This window comes from Sylvia atricapilla, chromosome 6, assembly GCF_009819655.1.
Source record: "Sylvia atricapilla isolate bSylAtr1 chromosome 6, bSylAtr1.pri, whole genome shotgun sequence".
In the NCBI taxonomy this organism is placed as follows: Eukaryota; Metazoa; Chordata; class Aves; order Passeriformes; family Sylviidae; genus Sylvia; species Sylvia atricapilla.
In genome coordinates, this window is record NC_089145.1 from 11,842,114 (window position 1) to 11,862,774 (window position 20,661).

The 20,661-nt window shown below is 45.9% G+C and overlaps 1 protein-coding gene across 4 annotated transcripts in view; it reads left to right on the forward strand.

Moving 5' to 3' along the window:
- Positions 1 to 19,199, forward strand: part of LMO1 (LIM domain only 1) — a 60,885-nt gene extending 41,686 nt beyond the window's left edge. For all 4 annotated transcript variants that reach the window (XM_066320790.1, XM_066320786.1, XM_066320787.1 and 1 more), the window contains 3 exons: positions 3,113 to 3,326; positions 14,084 to 14,209; positions 18,750 to 19,199. In XM_066320790.1, coding sequence (XP_066176887.1) covers positions 3,113 to 3,326; positions 14,084 to 14,209; positions 18,750 to 18,855 — 446 coding nt within the window. In that variant the 3' untranslated portion in view covers positions 18,856 to 19,199. The remainder of the gene's footprint in view (positions 1 to 3,112; positions 3,327 to 14,083; positions 14,210 to 18,749) is intronic.
- Positions 19,200 to 20,661: the final 1,462 nt, after the last annotated feature.

The window sequence follows — 20,661 nt, forward strand, 5'->3', positions numbered from 1 at the left end:
ACCGCTGCTGCTGCATTGGCACCCTCTCTCTGGGTGAGGGCAGTTGTACCTCTGAAAGGGCACTGCTTTCAAAAGTGAGGCCTTGGGAAGTCCCATCTGGCTGAGGATCTTGTATTTCTGAACCACAGAGCTGATCTCAAACCCCACCCATGCAGCAGCTCCCTTGAGTTTAAGGTGTGCTCGTCATGTGGAATCTCTGTCTTTCCAGATGCAGGATCCTCGTGTTGCCTACACAAACCTTGCGAAAGGATTGTATGATGACCCCCCTTCTTGTGAGAAATCCTCCTCTGCCTCTAAGGGCACACATTTAGAGAGCCTGTTTGGGTGCTGGATAATGACTTGCTGGTGTCTGGGGCTCCTATCTAAAAACATAATTCTCACATCTGGGTCCTAGTTTTCGTAGGTGCGAACTATTTTCTTTCATCACTGGTACTGATCTTACACAGCTTGCAAATGCAAATTCACGTGCTTGCCCTTCTCTGCTTCACAACAAGGCAGACTCTTCTCACAATGAGTAGTTTTCCTGGAGTGGAGTCGGGAAGAGCATGGAAATTACTCGAAAATTGAAGCTTCTTTTTGCTATTGAAATGTATTTTGGATTTAAAAAACCCAAACAAAGTTGTGTCTAGAACCACAGGGCCACTGCCCTCAGTCTTGCGAGAAACTCTCACCAGGCACATGAGACTTCTACAGTCTGACCTCTGGCACCTGCAGCATAATCCACTTCTGATGCTTCCCTGTCTTGTCCCTCTTTCCAAACGTGTGTGTGTGTTTCTCTGTGGCTTTGCATGTAGAATTTCTCTCGGGAGCATTACAGGTTGCATATGTGGCAGTCTAATGCAGATACGGGTTTTCCCTTAATTATTGCAGATTTGTCACTGCTGTCAAAAGTTTGCTTGTAGACACTTGGCAAGCAGGTTCTGAGCGTGCTGCAACAGAGGGTTGGAGGGTTCTTTAAGCCTTTGGGGTTTTTGAATGTTACTTGGCCTGTCTCTGTGCTGCTGAGACCACTTTGATTACAGACGGATCAATACCTCGCTGTTTGTGTGGAGGTGTCCTAAGTGCTATTGTCGTCTGCTCGAGGCTCTGACAAAGCAATTATTACTGTGGGAGTGGTGGGTTTACATGTGCTGAGCATTAGCCACTCTCAGGTCACCCTGGCTTTTAAGGAAAGCAGCAAATGTCACTTACTGCAGTGGCACTGGCTCAGTCCTCTCTGGTTAAGGGACTGTTAATAATTCTATTATCAAGCTGCTGCTTTCTGGGACATCCAGTGCTTCCTACAGAAAGGGTGGATTAACTTTGTGTAAGAGTATATAACCAGTGACACCTGCTGCTGTGCCAGAGTGTCCCTTCTCATCATCTCTGCCTTGGTTAAGCCCACAGTGTGCTTGTTACAGGCCATTTTTACATTGTTACATTGCCATTTTTAGTGACTGACACCGGGAAAAATAAAAACCATAACAAATTGAATCAGGACTCTAGATTGGCTTAAATGGAATTCTGGTATCTCAGCGAGTTAATTTCTTCTTTCATCATTTCCTGTCCTGTCCCTCACCCACAGTACAATCCTTGTTTATTTTTCCACCTTGCCTATTGATTCCATAAAGTCCTTCCCTGCCTGGCTCTTAAACTGAGAAGGGTGATGAGTATCACAGTGCTCACCCTGGCAGGCACTGGCTGCTTGGAGAAAAGGATATACCCAGCTATCTCATGCCTGTCCCAGCAGGGGTTTCCAGGAGGGATGAAGCTCCTGCCTTTTTGCTGCCTTCTCCAGCGACACAAGAGGAGGAAATGTTTTGCTTAAAGAATGTGGCTTCACTAGTGGTAGAGGGGCACTGGTGGGGTTATTCTCAGCAATCCTCAAGGGCTTTTGAATCAGATTTATTTTGGAGCAGCCCCTGGCCTGCTGTAGCTTTCAGTCAGGCCTCTGTGACCCATAGGATTCACAAGAGAGGGAAAACAGTGGCATACCACATCTTTTTATAGCCCCTCCTTTCCCTTCCCCATTAAACTGGATTCAGCCAAGATGCTGGACCAGGGGGCTTCATACACTGATGGCCCTTCTGCTCTTTTTAATTGCCTGTGGCAGGTAATTAACAACACGAGGGTACAGGTAATGAGGGGAAAAAATAAATGTTGACATTTCAGCCAGTTTATTCTGCTGCAAGATGTTGGTTGGAAAGAGTCTGGTGCGTTGTATCAGGAAAAAAAAGGCTTAGGGAAAAAAAGATTGCATCCCTGCTAGTGTTGCATTCCCTCTTAGCCTGCAACAGCAAATTCCTGGATTCCTTTGACTGTCAGCCCCACGCAACGTGAGCTCCTTGTAATGGCAGCAGCAGCAGCAGTGTTTGCTCCCAGATGTGCCCCCAATGCCAGCGGCCTGCCCGAGCTGCTTGGATGTCTGTAGGCGAATCCACGGATGGCTGGAACAAGGAATTCTGCCAACCTGTATACTCTAGAACCTGGGGTTTTATTGCAAGGGTCGTGGGTAAAATGGCCTTGCCTTCAGCCACCAGGCTCAGCTGAAGAGGAGTCCCAAAGAGAGAGGAAGAAAGAACAGGAGGGTGAGAGCTGAGAGAAGAGAGTGGAATCAATAGCAAGGTGGCAGAGGGAAGAGAGCAGGAGAGAGCGAGAATAGGGGGAAGAGGAAGGGTAAGAGTTAAGAGAGCGAGGTCCTTGTTACAATACATTATATCTCCTTTCGTGATGAATATTCTAATTTACAGTGACCAACCAATACAAGACACAAAATCCTATAGAATCTACATACAGCCTATAAGAACTACTGTATTACCATACTGTGCTATATTTTAAACTCTAAAAACTACTCTTTAGACTTCTGTTTTGCTACATTGACTTTTGGATCCCTTAGCCAGCAGAAAGGTATTGTTCAATCAAAAGGGATTCTCCTTCAGCTAGGCTATTGTTTTTGGGTTATATAATAACTAAGACTCAGTATCCTACAACTCAAAGTAAGCTTTCATTTCTATTTCGATTATAGGTTTCATGTTTTCAGAATCTTTTGCTAAGCAATCATATTTATAAGGTTTCCCTGATTCATCTTCCCCAACAGCTGTCCCCTGAAGGAAGTGCTGTGCTTGCCTTGCAGGTGTGCCCATGCTCTCCGTACAGCCCAAAGGGAAGCAGAAGGGCTGCGCCGGCTGCAACCGCAAGATCAAGGACCGCTACCTGCTGAAGGCTCTGGATAAGTATTGGCATGAAGACTGCCTAAAGTGTGCCTGCTGTGACTGTCGTCTTGGAGAGGTTGGATCAACTCTTTACACAAAAGCAAATCTCATTCTCTGCCGCAGAGATTACCTGAGGTAAATAGAGGGACGTACTGTGGGCTCTTCCCGAAGCCTCTCAGCCTGCTGCTGGCTGCCTGGCTTCCTGAAAATGTGAAAATGTGTGCTTGTGCATGGCCAGCCCTGCCCAGAAGAGACTGGAGTTTCTTCCACTGTCTAAGCAAGGCCTTTTATTTGCCCTTGTTTGCATATTTTGCAGTCTGGGAGGTGAAATCCTGGTTTTAGGTGAACATACAAGGTAGAGGTCATGACTTATTATTATTATTATTATTATTATTATTATTATTATTATTATTATTACTATGTACCGGGAAGAACAAACTCTGCTTGCTGAGTAAATTAGGGGGAAAAGAAATCTTAATTCTTCTTGCATATCTCTGATGCTATACTTCTGCGTATTGACTGAGACCTGACCAAACCTTTACTTTTTCTTTATCAGTCAAAGCTTTTAGACAGACTTCTAGTCTTGAGTAGGGCTCCTCCCAAGGGGCTCTTGTCTCTTCCCTAACTAAACAGAGCAAAACTCAAAAATTACAGATCAACTTCAAAAAATGTTTCTGTCTGAGGAAATCAGCAGAGACCATCACTAGCTCAGAGTTAGAACCAGTCTGTCAGCGTGTGTCTGCAATACATAACAACACATGGGATTTTTTTGCCTGGTGTGTATGGGGGGTTTGTGCAAAATACTTTATGCAAACATAAATGAATATTAATAAGACAGCAGGCCTAATGCAAACATTATTATGAGGGTCACACTGCAAAACACTCTGAGTTTTGCTTTGTTTTTCCTTTGGAAGAATGTACTTAGTCTCTAGCTAATGTGTATGTTTTCTTTTATTTTTCCTCAAGCACTGATAGCATTTCCCAGGCAAGCTCAACCAGCAAAACATCTGAAGCAAAACAAACCCAACATGCTGTTGTAAGATAGGGAGGTAAAATGCCTTCTAACCTTGCAGTGTTCAGGGGCTGCCTAGATGAGTGTCAGTGCTCAGATGCTTCGTGTGTTTCAATGTAAAATGTATTTCTGAAAGTCTTCGGTCAATATTTTCTTAGTAAACTTGAACAAACAAGTTTCTCCTTCTAAAGACGAGGGATTAAGAGCTGTGAGCCAAACAGAAGGACGGGGTCTATCAGCTGCCATGTGGGAGTGTCACCTTGCCTTTCAGCCCAGCAATGCTCAGGAGCATCCTGCCCACAGGAGGGTTTTAGAGCTGAAACTCTTTGGGGCACATGTGAAACATCCCAGATGAAATTCTGCCACACAGGCAGTGCTTGCAGCTCCACATCTGGTTAGGTGGGGTGCGTCCCCAAAAATATAAGTGAGGAAGGAAGAGCTTCTGTAAGGTGAACACATCTGAGGTGGAAAAGACCAGATAAGCAGCCTTTGGAGAAATGGAAAGGGTGTGAAGAGGAAAGAGTTAACTAATTTTATAATGAAATAAATTTTGTACCTTCCTTAAATCTGAGTATTTACTGATGTCACAAGTCACTTGCTCTGGAAGCATCCTTAACCCTGTCTGTGCTAAGCTAAAAAAAATGAGCCCCAGAAAGTTCAAATTCAATACAGAGATTTCCACCCCCCAATTAGCATTTTGGTTCTTCATCTTCGGCTCAGGTACATTTTTTCTGTGTTGTGGACATAATTCTGATGTGTCAGTGAAGAATATTTCAGTTCTTGATCTTCCCTTTTTGAGGAAGCCTTTTATCACAGTATCACAATTGGGTCATGCTAGATACTACCACAAGGACCCCCAAAATCTCTCAGGAGAGCTACTTCCAGGAATAGTTTTCTTCCCAGGAAGAACAGCTGCATTATTTTCTGAAGTATTTGTTTGCACTTTATCTTGTTTATGTGTTATCTTTTCTTTATCTTGTTTGCACCCAGCTTGCCAAGTGATCCAGGTCTCTCCATCTGTCATCCTTCACTTCATTATTTATCACTTGACTTCATCATTTATGGTCTTGAAAAAGTGTTGTGTTTGTGATTTATTTTTTTTTAAATTTGACCCTGAAGATAGATATTCAGCTTTACTCTATATGTTGCAGAGCCTTGCTAGAAATACTGAGCTGGACAGTGTTTCCAATTTACATTTGCTTTTTGAGACCTATGAGCTACCCCATGTTTTGTCCATTTAATAAGCACCGTATTGATTTTGGTTTATTTTAGTTTCATAACAAAAATAATGTGTGGCATCAGATCAGACATGTTAAAGTGCCAAAGGACAGCAGTATTGATGCTGTTAGGTTTAGAAGGACCTTTTTATCACTGGAGTTGTAGAGCACTTCCTTTCTTTCCTTGGTTTATCCCAAGAATGCTGCTTCGAGGTGGAAAAGCTTAATCTGTGATTTCCCCACTGGCCCCTAGATGATGTGAGTTTTCTGGGGCACACCAGGAGCCTGTGCTGGAGAATAAAAGAAGCCAGGCATTGCAGACTCCAGGGCCCATGTCCCAGCTTTGTGAAGAGAGGGGAATTCATGACATGAACCATGGAAAGCAACAGGCTGGGACTTGTGTTGACCATGGCCATGCAGCTTCTGTCACAGCACCAGTTAAATGTGGTCTCTGCAACAAACTTCTGGCCTGGAAGGTGTCTTGTAACACCTCTGTCTCCCTTTTTAAGGTTGGCATTGTTCCTGGCCTTACAAGGGGGAAATCTGTTGCTATTTGTGCTGTGGTTAAACTGTGAAGACTTACGTGGCCTTTACATGAAATATTTTCCCTTTATCTGAATTTAGGGTGTTAGAGCTTTGTTTGGTTTTTCTTGGGAAGAATGGTAGAATTGTCATATCCTGGGGAATTTGACGAACACTCAGCTAGGAAGGAATAACATTAATTCTGTAGCAGTGTTGTTAATTAGCCTTCATCTGTTTAGGCAGCTTTACAGCTAATTACGGCTTGCATTCTTACAAATCAGTAAATTTTGTTTTTACTGGGGTTCTTTGAAGGGTTCTGCTGAACTCCTTGGGTCTGTTCCCCTGAAGCTAAGGAACCCTTTCAGGCTCCCAGGATAAGGGCATTGCTATGCAGTCCCATATTTATAGAAATATAATGCATTTTTTTTACTTTAAAACATCTTGTGTTGGCTTCCACACATAAATATTTCTTTCTCTCTCTATTTTAACTATTAGGTCTATTAATACAAGAAGCTCAAGTTGCCATCACAATCCTCTCTACTGTCTGGTAATTTGAACTTTTCTTTTTGGAGGTTTAACCATTCCCATCATTATATAATTTCTTCACGTTAGTAGTTTTGGAGTCTCTATCCAGGTTTTTTCTTTCTTGTTAAATGGCTCACAGTGTTTGGTCTGCTAGTCAAATTTTAGCAGAATTCATTCCTAAAAATAACTTTTCGCTGTAGTTGCGCCATAAAGGGAGCACTTTACTCGGAGAACAGTCAGAGGCATTCAGTCAGAGGGCTTCTGGAATATTTTGTTGTCAATTTGCAGCTCGGGGACGCTCCTGTGCCACTCCTCCTGAGGGCAGGTGTCGATGAGCCACGATGAGCAGGGACTGGGGCTGGGGATGGACTTGTGGCAGAGGGTCAGGACAGGAGCAATGCCAGCTCCTTCCCTGCTGTGGCAGCATTCCTTTGGAGCTGGCTTTGTCCCAGGCACTGGGAGCACGGTGGGCTGCCAGCCGTGTCTGCTGATCCTCAGTGGGTTTTCAGCAAGAATCTTTCCAACATGTTCCAGGAGCTGCGAGCAGACCGTCGCCTGATCATTTGTTTCAAAAGATAAACTGTCGTCATTGCTTGTGAAGGAACATTTGTTAACCTTCACTTTTCATAAAACACTTTCTTGCTCATTTTTTAATCATGAAAGATGAAATTGGATCTGGAGTTGTTATCCTTGTGGTATCACCTCAGTCTCCAGCTGTGTCTCGATGTATCTTTCAATACATTTCATCTCAGCAAATAGATTTACCATTTGTTTCATAATCGCAGTTCCAGCATTCCTACCTCTAATTATTTTTGATAAGCGAACGCTATTGAAGGAACTGCTTCTGGGACAGAGCAGCTTAGCATGCAGGCTCAGATGGCTCCTCGCAGCCCCCACGCAGCGAAGTGTGTTTGTTCCGAGGCGTAATTAAACATTCACCAAGCTCCGCTTCACAGGGACGGGCTGGGTGTTGCATCAGGATTTCCCGTGAGGAGCTGACAACTTAAATTTCACTGTGAAGTGCTGATGAAGAACGTGATTTTTCCTTTTTACTCAGCATGGTGCCCTCACACGAGCAAAGGCGAGTCAGGCTTGCTTTGAGAGGAGCAGAACTGTTGCTTCTGCCTGTTTGATATGCTGGTGTTGGGAAAGTTTTTCATCATGTAAACTGATTGGGGCCTTAATTAGACTCCAAAGAGTGCTCAAAACCTGCGTTTAAAAATGATGGTGAATCAGTAAAAGAGAATGGCTTTCCAGGAAACCCTGATGCTGTTCCCAGTGGGTTTCATGGCAGTTCTTTTCACCCACTTTCCCCCATGTTTGGATCAGGGCTGCAAACTCGACATGGCATCACTCTGCACCTGGTGTTGGTGCAGCCAGGGAGCAGAGCAGCCCTCTGCATCCCACCTGAGGGATGATGGCAGGACTGCCATCCCCTGTCACCCCTCAGCACTGACTATATCACAGAGGCTTGAACTCCACCCTCAGCAGCTCCTCCTTGAAATGACTCAGATGCCAAGTCCTGGGGTTTTTGCTCTACTCCAAACACCCCTGGGCATTAATTCTGTCAGTGAATCACTTTTAAGAGCCCTTTAGTTGAAGTGCTCTGTATCTGGCACACATGTAGGGTTTCATTTTCTTGTGGGATAAGAGCACAGACCTGTGTGCCCTGCTGTGTTGGCACAGGAGCATGTGGACAAATTCCCTCCTTCTGGTGGCCCTCCCCTAGTCAGTGACAACAGCCCTGAGCCAAACCACTAAACCATGGCTGGCTGTGTGAGAACAAGCCTTTGGGAACTGAGATGTGTGTGCCCCAACAGGCAGAATCCAAGTTAATCTCCCCAGGACATCACTAATGCTCGGAATGTGGCTTTAACCTGCAGAAGCTGCAGCACCTTTGAAGCAGGAAGGAGAGAATTTGGGATGTTTTTTCCCTCTGGAGAAGCACAGTGTGCATGTGTGCACCGAGAGCATGCCCTGCCGGATTTTCAAGGGACATGTTTAGTGTGGGAAGGAGAGGTATAAATGCAGTGTGGCTGAACAAATGGTGTCTGCTCAGAGCCTAAAAATGTCACTAAACTGAAGTGCTGCTTTTCCCTCGCAATAGGGAGCATCTTGCATGCTGCATAGGACACCCTGACTTCTACACTTGGTGTCTGTACAGATTAAGGGGGATTAATTAGGCTCAAAATACAATATGTCTTGGCAACATTGCTGTGCTTTGTGATGTTTAAGTACAGATTTTTTTTTTTCCCCTGCAGTAGCTGGTCCAGGACTTTCTCACAGCCTGTGCCCATACTTGGTTTCTTTGTTTTTTTCCCTTTTTTTCTTCTCCACAACTTCTCACTGAGGGGGAAAGCTAATGGGGAGTAACCTTGCCTGGCTGTGGCAGACTAGCATGCCTCTAGCACTTTCAGCTTTGCAGCTTTTCTGACTGCTGTATGTAAACTCTCCTAAGAGGACGTTGATACACTTGTGTTCAGCAGTGCTAGAGCAAGGATGGGTTTAAGGTCAGCAGTTTCAGTTTCAGACCATGGGGCAGGCTGGGGCAGGGGAGGAGGGCTTGGACTTCTCCTACCCGCTCATGGCCCCAACTCCTCAGTAAATATGGAGGGAGAGGGCAAAGGAGGGAAAATAAATGAACATTGCGATGTGTCCTTCAAGTGAAAACAGACCCCCCTTGAGCAGCCTTGAAGTTCAGGCCCAGTAATCTCTGAACCAGTGTGGTCACTTGGCCAGGGGCTGTCTTGTACTTGTTCAACTCCCTCTGCTGTGCTGTCCTTGAATGCCAAACCCTTTGGCATGCAAGATGTAAATTCTTTGGGATTGAACTTGAAGGCTTCATGAGAGGACAGCTTGACCAACTTCATTAGTATCAAAATGCATTTCCTTTCCTTCAGCTGACATGACTTCCCACTGCAGCACTGACAACGGTGTCCTGGATAGGAGGGGGCACCAGCTGATATGTATTTACCATGCTGAATCTCCTATCACCAAGGCTTTCTCTAATATTACAAGAAGGCTGATTAGAGCAAAGTTGTCTGAAGTTGCTTTTAAACTTGTTCTTTTTATCTTTATAAGTGATGTTCAGGCTTTTCCCGCATTTATTGATATATTCGATACTCCACTCAAATCACACTTGTAGCCCAGCATATTTCTAATATCCACAGATGGGAAAGATACTGATTGCAGTGTTTAAGAGCCACCCTCACTGAAAACCAGCTGTTGGTTTGTTACAAAAAGTAGGGGCAAAACCATTTTTTTTCAGGAGGATGGATTTCGGGTGCATAAAGCAAATCTTGTTCTACAGCAGGCCCTGATGAAACTAAAAAATAAACAGCAGCAAATAGAGAAGGTGTGTGGGAAAAGCTATTTCACCTTCTGGCTGGAGAATATATGAGCATGGAGTTCCACAGCTCTTCTAAAACTTCTATATCCAGATAATCTGGATATATAAATATGTAGAAAAATACACAGTTGTACATAATTTCTACAAATGTAGATATTTATCCGTAGGTTAGTGTTTAGTCCTCCTTCAGTTCATAATTCTTATCTTTCAGTGTTGAGAAAACCTTTTTTGGGGGGGGAGTTATCAGTCTCCACTCAACTGTGTGAATTTTGAACTTGTTTTGTTCTTGTGTTTACAAAAATCCAATTGACGCTGCCAACCTTTCCTTTCTGTACCATTCATTATTTTTGTGTGCCTGTCCTGCTTCCTCTTTTTTTGTCTCCTATGAAGTCAACATCTCCAAAATTTTTGCTCTTTCTGCAGAGGGAATATTTTCTCCTTCTTTTTTGATTGCAAGCTGCTGTCTAGTCAGACACCAGGCTAGAGGGGGCGAGAAGAAATGGGGGCTCTCTCCTTGTAGAAATGACTAAACCAGATTGTTGTTCCTAGTGGAGACAGAAATAGGCAAACAGGTTCTCAGTTTAGCCCCCCTGAACATCTTGGTTGAATGAAAAATCTGTTAAAAGGTGCTAAACTTAACGTTTTCATATGAGAAGTTTCTTACTGTTTTCCCTACAGAAAGAACCCTTTACCATTCTTTCCCTCTCCCCCCCGCCAAAAACAAACCAAACCCTGCAGGGTGCTGTACATTACTATGGTTTGAATTAATTTGAGGTGTAGTCACAGAGTTGTTGAGGTCTGGATCACCGTGCACAAGGCTGCTCCTTAGCCCAGACAAGACTACATAAAACCCATCCTTTGACAGTCACCTACTGCTTATAGGAGTGCTCCCTTCTTTCCCCATTAATTCATTTGCATTCAGGGCTGCTCCTCTATGCCAATTAGCTTTAATTTTTACTATACACACTGACATCAATGGCCAATGAGAACAGGGCATGGTGGGGGTTTTAGTGTGCCCATAAACTACAGAAAATTGTCCTTGGACAAACTCCTGCTTTTAGACTGGCTGACAACAATAGACATGGTTAAGTTCAGGCTAAGAGCCATTAAACATAATTACTACCACAGGGTAAAAGTTTAATTGTGCTAAATTTTAAATCTTCATAGTCTATTGCTTATTTACAGGCTGGCTGGGTCTTCCTGTTACATAAAGGGGAATAAATCTGTGCTTAAAAATTGTTGTCTTTTAACTTCAAAGGGAAGAGAATAAATAGGGTTTTTCAGAAGAAGCAGAACAACCCCAAACTGAAAACTTTCTGTATTTCCAGCTTCTTTAATGCCAATGGCTCTGAGCTGGTAAGCAGAGGCTAATCATCTTCTGATAGATTTTTCTAATGAGCTTTAACTTCATGTGTGTGAATGTGTGAGAGAGTATTGCATCTGTTACGAAGGTGTCTGGGGGACAGAATGCAGATCAGTTTGTTCATGTGGGGTTATTTTAAATTTAACCACAGATGGGGCTTGGGGTAGAAGGTTTTTTCTTCCTGCACCTTATCTTCTCTCCCTCCTTCCAATAGCATTAAGCTCCCCACTTCAGGAAGTTTCAGCTCAAGTAGCTTCTGGATCAGAAGATATCAGAGGTGGCAGGTTTTCTACAAGCAAACAAACAAACAACAAAAAAAGGCAAAAGGCTCCATTCTTTTTGTGTTTTCTTCCAACAGATTAAAAAAAAAGTCATGTTCACTGAGCTACAAGTTACATCGTATTTTTAGAAGCATGGTGAATACATGGGGCTCTAAATCACTCCCTGAAAAGCAGATTAAAATTGGGAGGTGCTAGAATAAGTGTGAAATGTTCATCTGTTGGGAAAGGGAGGGTATGGAGGACTGTGAAACTTGATAGAAGAGACAAAGATTAGCACGCTGATTCGCTGGAAGCCACGTTATGTAGACATTAGAAGGCAACACGATTTCAGCTGGACAGAACATAAGCTTCAGTTCTTATGCAAACAGTCAAAGCTGTTTAACAATTGGTTTACCCCCAAAACCCCTGAAAGGAGACAGGTGAATACGATGCCAAATACATTTTTCATGTTTCTTAAGCTAACTGTTTAAATAGTTAAGTGAACATCTGTCCAAATTTCCCCATCATTTCCATTTAGAAAAGTCTCCTATTTGAAGGCTGAAGAAAAGCACCTGCTTAACAATGCAAATGGTGCTGTCTGGGGCCCCTTTATTTTGTTTAATCTAGATTGAGCTCCACACAACTGCGATGCTAATGAATAATGGATATTTTATACTTGTGCATGTAGCAGTGCTGGGCACAGAGCAAATCTAGGATTAACCTCCCAGTTTCCCTGCCTAATGCATTTGACTCATTTTTTTTGAGTTTGCTGTGACTTGGGTACTCTAAAAACGGATGCCTGGTTTTATGGGAAATGGGAAAATCCTGGCAAAAGCTGTCAGGCTTTGCTGTGCCCGAGTGGAAAGGGGCAGCTAGGCTGAGGAAGGGAGGGATGTTGGGAGTAGAGTTGATTTGCGAGTGGGTGCTGAATGGGAGCCAGGGCGTTCCAGGGTGGAGACCTGGACTCTTTTCAGTGCTGCATTTTTCCAGTCCGGTGTGCTGGCGTTAGGCAGCCGAGGCCCGTGCCCAGCTGCCTCCCCTGCCTTGCCTGCCTGTGGGGGCAGGAGAAAGAGGGGTCAGCTTGCAGGGAGAAAGGGACTGCCTTTTGCTAGTGCAAATTATACAGCTGGGATTTCGCTCTGCCTTTCAGCCTTCAGATGATGGAATCACGGGGGAAGAAATTTTGGTGCTCCCTTTGCGGATTTTCTGTGCTACATGAGTGTGTTTCTGTTTTGGTTTGTGTGGTTTAGCTCTCAGGGAAAACATAATGCTGTTTCTTCATAGGCAGGCCTGGGATTTTCCAGCCAGGCCTATTGAAAGACCACTGATACCACTTCTAAAGCAAAATAAGGGTGGGCTTTCTTACAGCTGGGGAGCGAGCTGACTTCGGGAGCACAGCACTGTAGGAGGGCGGGAGAGTTGTGTGAAGGTTTCTATAACACTGCTGGGTGTTTTAATTCACAATTACTGGCCAGTAATAATTAGTATTGATTAGCCTGGCAAATTGCAGGTTTAGAAATTGGTTATAGATTTTCCTGATGCTTCTCATCTGCGTGTTGTGGAATCAGCCAGAACCGATGGCTCGAAACAAACCGTGGGCCCAGGTCTGTCCACGGGCAGCGGCGCGTTGCGTGCACAGAGCTAATGGCCAGCAGGCATCCTACATCTTGAGGTTCATCGCCCCCAAAATACCATTTTTTTATCATCTTCCAGGCAAAGTCCAAAATTTTATCATCTTCCAGGTTCGTCCAAAGACGAACCACGTGTGACCACCATGGGGTGAACCTTGGTTCTGTCAGCCCGTGGCTCGGTGCCCCCAGCACACACAGGGGCTGCAGGGACGCCACGGGCAAGGGGGCCACGGGAAGGAGGTCGCATCCTTGCTTGAGTCCCCCGGCAGGAGCTGCAGCAGCAGCAGCAATCTGGGGAGACAGATAGTGAAAGCCAAGATGAAAATGGCAAAGCTTCCAGCGCTTTGGGCTGTCCTGGAGGGGCGGGGAGCTGAAGTGGAACGGCTGAGCATGCTGTTCAGGCTGCCATGGAAGGGCTTAGCTGGCTCCCGGGAGGGCTGGGGAGGTGACAGGAGGGGGCACAGCCGCCGAGGAGGGCTTGCTCTCTGAGATGCCTGGCGAAATGCTGCGCGCTCATTGCGAGAGAACTCGTGCTTTTTCTTTTTGAGCAGCAGGTAAGTGAGGTTCTTCCTGAGCTCTGTTGCAGCGCTGCCTGCCAGGATTGGCAAAGTTTTCAGGACTTCTGTGTCCCGCTGCCAGGCTGTCCCTCCGGCCAAGCGCAGCAAGCCCATGCGGGCAGCTCCCAGCGCCCACCCCACTGCTGCAGGGAGGCAGATAGTTTTTGACTGAAATTTCGTGAGCCCCAAAATAGTGCTCTAAGTGTTTAATGCTTTTCTCCATTAGACAGCAAATTAGCCCTAGGCTCACAAACCAAATGAAGTTTCATTTCGCCGATCGGAGCCTGCTCACCAGGCAGTTTTATCCCAAGTTCCCGCACGCTGGTTGGTCAGTGAAATGGAGACTGCAACTTCTATTTATTGGTGCAATACAGTATTTGATACTGCTAATTACACTTAATTAGTCCTTCCACCATTTAATTAAAATGGCTTCTAATGATTGTGCTTCTTTGGCAGGCTCTTTGGTACCACCGGGAATTGTGCTGCCTGCAGTAAACTGATCCCTGCCTTTGAGATGGTGATGAGGGCCAGAGATAATGTTTACCATTTGGACTGCTTTGCCTGTCAGCTCTGCAACCAGCGGTGAGGACACAGTTATTGCACACACAAACTAATTTATACCTTTGCCCGTGAAACAGGGGAAATGTTGGATGCACGCTGCCTGTCTGGGGCATACAGCCTGGTGGCAGGGCAGAGGCTGGGTCGCCAGGCTGACCTGGGGGATGCATGTAAATACCTGTAGCCCTTTTACTGCAAATCCCCTTGGAGCTGGTGGGAGTTGGAGGGGCAAGGGGGAGGACACAGACACAGACTGTACAGCTGCTGCTGAATAAAACAGGCTCCAGCGTCCTTTCAGAAGCTGTCCTCTTTGCAGAAGGCAGATGATGGAGAACGGACCTCCTCTGGCAAACTGACGTTATCTCGCTTAAATCACATTTCTGACACGCTCAAAACCGGGGGTGGAAAAGAGGAAGGATAAAGACAAGGGGCAGGAAGGAGAAAAATACTCAGGCTAAGCCCTTTCCAACACTAGGAACAAATCCCTTTAGTTGTTGTGTAATTAAAAGGAGATCTTGGTGGTATAATTTTGAGTGGGGCTTATGTATTTGTGCTGGGTGGAAGATGGACATCAGGGACTATAATAAAGGGCCATGCACAGGGTTGTCACTTGAACTACCTGTAGCCATTGAGTTTGGGAGGGCTGTGAGAAATCTTCCCAGCACTGTGTTGATCATTGTAGGCAGAATGGAAGTCCACAGAACCAGATGTGTCACCTTCTCATGCATCCATCTGTCCATCCTTGTCTAAGATAGATCTGGAACTGCTTGCAGTTCTTACTGCTTGCTTAGGCTGTAGTGTCTACCCAAGGTCCAAGGGCTGTGCTGGTGTTCCTGTTCTGGATCTGTGGTTGTGTTTCCCAAAGATGAAACTAGGATGCCATGCCTCATCCCATGGGCAAGTATGAGAGAGATCCCAAAACTTGTGGGAAGATGGAGAACCCAATTCTGTAAAAGTCAAGCTAAAATCCTGACTTAAACATTCCCCTAGCAAAGAGTCACAGTGGGATCTCTCATCGAGCAGCCACCATACGTGTGTGTGAAAGCCAAAACCCCTGCCAGCTTCCCCCTGACCTTGGCAGACCCTGTCCCGCACCCTCCGGCAGTGGCTCAGCCCTAGCGATGAATTTGGTGTCAGCGGGTTGGTGCCGGAGCACGGGGGAGAGGAATGGGGTGGCTTTACTCGCTGGCTTGCCGGCGGTGTTTATTCCAGGCGCACAAGTGCCGACCGTGCTGTCGCCTGCACGGGCGCGGTGGCAGTGCCGGGGCGGCAGTGACATCTAGTGGCTCCTGGCCTTGGGCTCTGGGCGGGAACCACGCGGGGGTCTTCCAGTTGCCCGGTCTTGTTTCGTGACTCTTGAGCACAGAGCTGACCCCACCTCTTACCCCGAGATGCTCCTTGCACACTGCTGCAATCACCACTCGCTTCTGGGATTTGTCTCCAGACTCGGGAGTGTTGCGAGTGCTGCCGGGCTCAGCCCTCAGGATCAGCTCTATTTGGATGATTCCAGAGCAGGAGAGGGTTGATCCCAAACTCCACGCCTAACCTGGGGCTGGAGCATTCTAAATGTCCCTTCGGGCAGCCCTGGGTTGCACAGTCAGGAGTGCTGGTTGGCCTTGGAGGCTGCAGGCTGAGCATCTCTCATCAAACCCCTGCGTCACCCCTCTTCTCTCCCGCAAAATCCTAGTGCTGCCTAGTTTTCTTTTTCAGCAATTTCTTTTGAAATTCACCCTTTGTTCCAAAGGCTCCAAAGCAGGTCTCTCCCTCCCTTCCCTCTTCAATTGCCAGTGTGGTCCCACTGTGTCCTTCAGACAACCTCCAGGGCTGTCAGTGCCCGGCAGGAGAGTGCAGGTAATCCCCCCATTCTGGCAGAGTTCTGCTGTGATGCACAAGGGATGTGCTCAGTTTGTGAAGAGGCTGAGTTGTTCTGAAAGGTGGGCTATGTGTAGATTCTTACTTTTGGCTGAGGTCAGAGGGCTACCAATTTTTATGACTTATTCTGTAGAGATTTGGGCTTGAAAGGCCAGAATGGAAGTGATCCTGTAACAGACAGCACTGGGTGCTGGACTGAGAACACTGACATTAAGCAACCCTAAAGTCAGAATTGCAGAGGTGGATGCTAGGTCTAGTTCTGAATTGGAAGCCTCACCTGAAACCCTGTCTTGTTCTTCAGCTCTGAAAAGATTTGATGATGAAGACCTTTCCTTAGGTCTCTTCCAGCTTGCTTACCCTTCTATAGCTGGACTCCGTATAGAGTGCAAAATCTATCACAGAAAAATCTCTAATATTTTTACCAGGTGTGCAATGTTTTCATTACTTTCATTCCCTGGAGCATCAGTTTTGCATCCAGTCCTGCATTACCACTCAGCCTACATGCTTTAAACTGTTCTAAAGTCATCATGGTCATCACAGTGCTGAATAAAAACTGATCACTGCTGTAACTGGCTGAGAGGTCAGTGTTACAAGGGTTGCAGGAAATCCAGCTGCTTCTCTTGCCGTTATGTGAAGTGTGGGTTTGCTCAGAAGAAACTCACTCTTAAGAAATGGCAGAGTAGGTTCAGCACCTATTTCTCACTGCTGCTGGCTGGAAATTGATCGGCCAGAGATGGGCTCTGCAACATCCCTGCTCCAAGCATGGGGGCTGGCACTGTGAAACTGGGCCTGAAGTCACCCTGTTAAATACTCTGTCCCCAGTTGTGATGCATCAGCTGAGGAGATCCCAGTTTACTGGTGGCTTTGCAGGAATGGCAGGTAGAAACATTTGCCATTACAGTGAGTCAAAACTGGAAAACCTTCTCCCAAAACTTCAGGTCACATTAGGATACCCTTGTAGAGCATTTCAGTTCCCATGCACTTGTACACACCCCCACAACCTCCAAGCTCCCAAATTCTCCACCTCCTCCTTTGGCTCCTCTACACCCAAAACCAGGTTTAGCAAGAGGCAGCTGTTGATGCTGGTGGTGAGAGAAATTTTTGCATTTCTCTTCTTGGAGATTTATATGGCACTTAAGGTGGGGATTAGTAGTGAAAAGCAAGCTGCTGTATCTGTTATTTATTGTGAGTAAACTTGCTCCTGGGGAAGGTGGTGTTAAGGAGAGTGTGTGCAGTACAGTTTTTTACCATAAAAGCTGTTGATTGAAATTAGGAATAATCTTTTTCGTTTAAATATACAGAAAAGGGTGAATTTCAGGATTACTAGGGCATGTTCCACAGAGGGAAGAAGATAGAAAGTCTTCAGTGAAATCCTGTAAAATGTGAACCAATGCCCAGTTCCCTCTGCACCAACTTGGCAAATCTATCTGCTTATTTGCAGGTGTCCAGTTGGAGAAAACTTGTGCCTGTGTTGGGCATATAAAGGAGGTCTAAAATTATAAGTCCTGTTCTTTTAGCATAAAATACTCCATTTTATGCTAAAATGGATGCTCTGCCTGATGCAGATGCTCTGCCTGAAACTGCCTGAGTTACAGTGATGGAAGCACTTCAGACAAGGGGTAGGCAGTGCCAAAGCTCTGCCTGGGAGCAGGGGAAAATGGGCATTTGAGGTCTGCTAAGTCTCCTGAGGATGGAGTCACCTCCAATGATCTTGCTTCAAAGCCCTGTAGATATTTGGCCTGGCCAGAGGCTGGTACGTACCCCTTCCTCTTAGTGCAGAGCTGCCTTGAGGCACAGTGCCTGACCCAGGGTGTCTCTCTGCTTTAGGCACCTGGGGCTGATTTCAGACTCAGTTCTTGGGGCAGCCTGTGCTCTGGTCTGTCATTGCCCTGCCAGTAGGATGGACAAAAACCAGCCCCTGAATTAGGTGCAGAGAACATTATTTGTTATCCTAAGAAGTAAAGATTAGCTTCTGACTCCTGAGCAAGCAGGCAGGGCGGAAAAAGCTATTGGCTGTCAATTCACACCTCTCCGATCTTATATGTGGAACTTTTTTGACCTTAATGGTCAAATAAAATTGTTAAATATCACAAGCTTCTCTGTCAACTTCAAGACAAACAGAACAATTTACATGGTATATAGAGAGCAGTGCCCTTCGCTCAATGAAGATAAAGGTTAGGAGTCCAGCCACCGAGAAATTTCTATTTATTGTTCAGCACTGTACACAAGGGGGTGAGGGAGGACTTAATAGCCAGTCCTTGCCTGGAAATTAGTGTAAATACTGCTTCACCCGAGGGAACTGTGGAACTGTGGATACCAGCAAAAACTTGAAATAGGCTCCGTGTAATATTGCCCGCTTGATTTCCTGGTTGGAGAGCCAACATCTCTTGTCTGCAGGGACAAATCCCTTAACTGCTCCCAACCTCCTCCTGCAGCTGGCACGGGACCCTGCAGAGAGTGGGACCTGCTCCCCAAGCTGCTCCCTGTGGCATGGAGCCACGCATGGATGTGCCAGGAAAAGGGGCAGCAAAACCCTGGGATGGCAAGGGGAGAAGCACTGCCAGAACTGGAAATCAAACTTTGCTCACCAGAGTCACCCAAAGTGCTCAAATTCCCCCCGTTCTAATGTCTCTTCATACTCACACCCACTAATCCTTTTTTTTTTTTTTTTTTTTTTTTTTTTAACTTCCAGATTTTGCGTGGGAGACAAATTTTTCCTGAAGAACAACATGATCTTGTGTCAGATGGACTATGAGGAAGGGCAGCTGAACGGGAGCTTCGAGTCCCAGGTTCAATAACAGCCCCTGCTTCGCTGGAGCACTGTGGGATGGGCGCTTGGCCGCACGAGCAGCGAGGGCGTCTGTCAGCTTGCCTGCAATATTTTTTTAATTCTTGGTCCAGAGAGGACTATATACATTGTAGTACTTTTCCCCCCCAACACAAAGCAGTTACAATTTTAGATGTACAGTTGTGCCTGCTTAGCTGAGCACTGCATTGCCTGTATGTTTGTGAGTTTTTGGGGTCTGGGGGAGGGCTCTGTACAGTCTGTTTTCTGTATATAAACTGGAACATTTATTTTATGAAAAATGTAATGCAATTTTATTACTGGTGTGAATTAAAAATTATGAATGTTTCCTGGTCATCTTTGCTGTGGTTTCTTTCCCATGTGGCAAAAGCCTGTATTTCCTGTGCTTTAGCTGAGCAGAGTACTGGAAATGCGTACATAGGTCCCTGGAAACTGCATGGATCACAGCAGAGGCGGGTTCGCTCATAATAACTGGGGGAAAAGCTGCTGCAGGGTTGTGGAGACTTCCATCCAACCACCTGCTTCCCTGTATAATGGGAGGGAATGAGCTGGGGGCAGGTGATGGTTGGGAACCACCGGCATTGCTGGCAGGATCCCACCGAGGCTGCTGAGCTGCTGGCTGAGGCTCCTTGTGGATCCAGGGCGAGCATTGCCATGGAATTCCTCCTGGCTGAGCCGTTGTCTCCAGTCTGGGCTGCAAGAGCAGGCTCCCTGCAGCTCTGCCAACAGGTGCCTGGGCACTGATCAGAATATTAATTTCAAGGCTTTGCTAGGCAGTGGGGTTTTCCCGCGGGGCATCACTTGTCCAGGTCAGAGCTGCTGCGAGAGCTGATGTCAGGGCTGGGACGTGACGGGGTGCTGATGCAGCAGATCCCTGCTCCCAGCCCTTTCTGCTTACTCCGTGCCAGGTGCTTTGACCTCCCACGCAATAAAAGCGATCAGATTTGAAGCATCTCCTGGAGAAAAAATTCTGAACTGTGCTCCTGCTGCGATGCTTTGTGCAATGATTTTCAAGGTTATGCAATTCATGTGCAACCCACTGGACTGTATCAAACACATTTCTTTGTATAGTGAGTGTCACTTTAATATAGTGCACCAGTAGCTGTAAAGGATGGCTGCAATTCTATTTATTTTGTCTTCTTGCTTTTTCTTAGATTTACCCCCCTTTCCTTTAATAAATAGACACCGAGTACTTTTCTTCTGATGTGACTTAATTGGTTGCTGGTCCTGGGTCGCTTGTGTGTGTTCTGTGAATTGCAAATGCCAGATGCAGTGCAGCTTGGTGCTGCTCTGCCTGTTGCATGAAATGCTTTTATGTACACCTGTGCTGAATTAATGGCTAAGCAAGAAGCAAAACACCACCAGACACTTAGCATGCTTCAAAATATTGCCTGTCATCTAGACCTACCTCAGACATGTGGATTGTGGAGTGATTCTTCTTCAAAAACAGATGTTTTGAGTTGGGAGACCCAGTATAAAATGTGTGGCCTCATCCCTTTTTATTCCCATAAACATGGAATAGCAATTAAAGAGCCACTTATAGCTGCCTATGGATATGTGGTGTTTAAACTGCTGTTCCATTTTAGTGCTTCTTGGGTTGGGGGGAGGTTGTCTTCTGGGAAACTGTAGAGTTTGTGCTCTTTTTGTGGAGTCCAGTGGAGGCAGCCACCCTGGAGCTATGGAAGGAGCAGCTTGTTGCCCAAATGTTTAGATTCCTTCCTTTAAAATGGGCTGCCAGACAGCCACTGCCCTGCCTGTGCTCTGGATGGATGGCTCCCTGCCTTCCTGCCTGCCCATG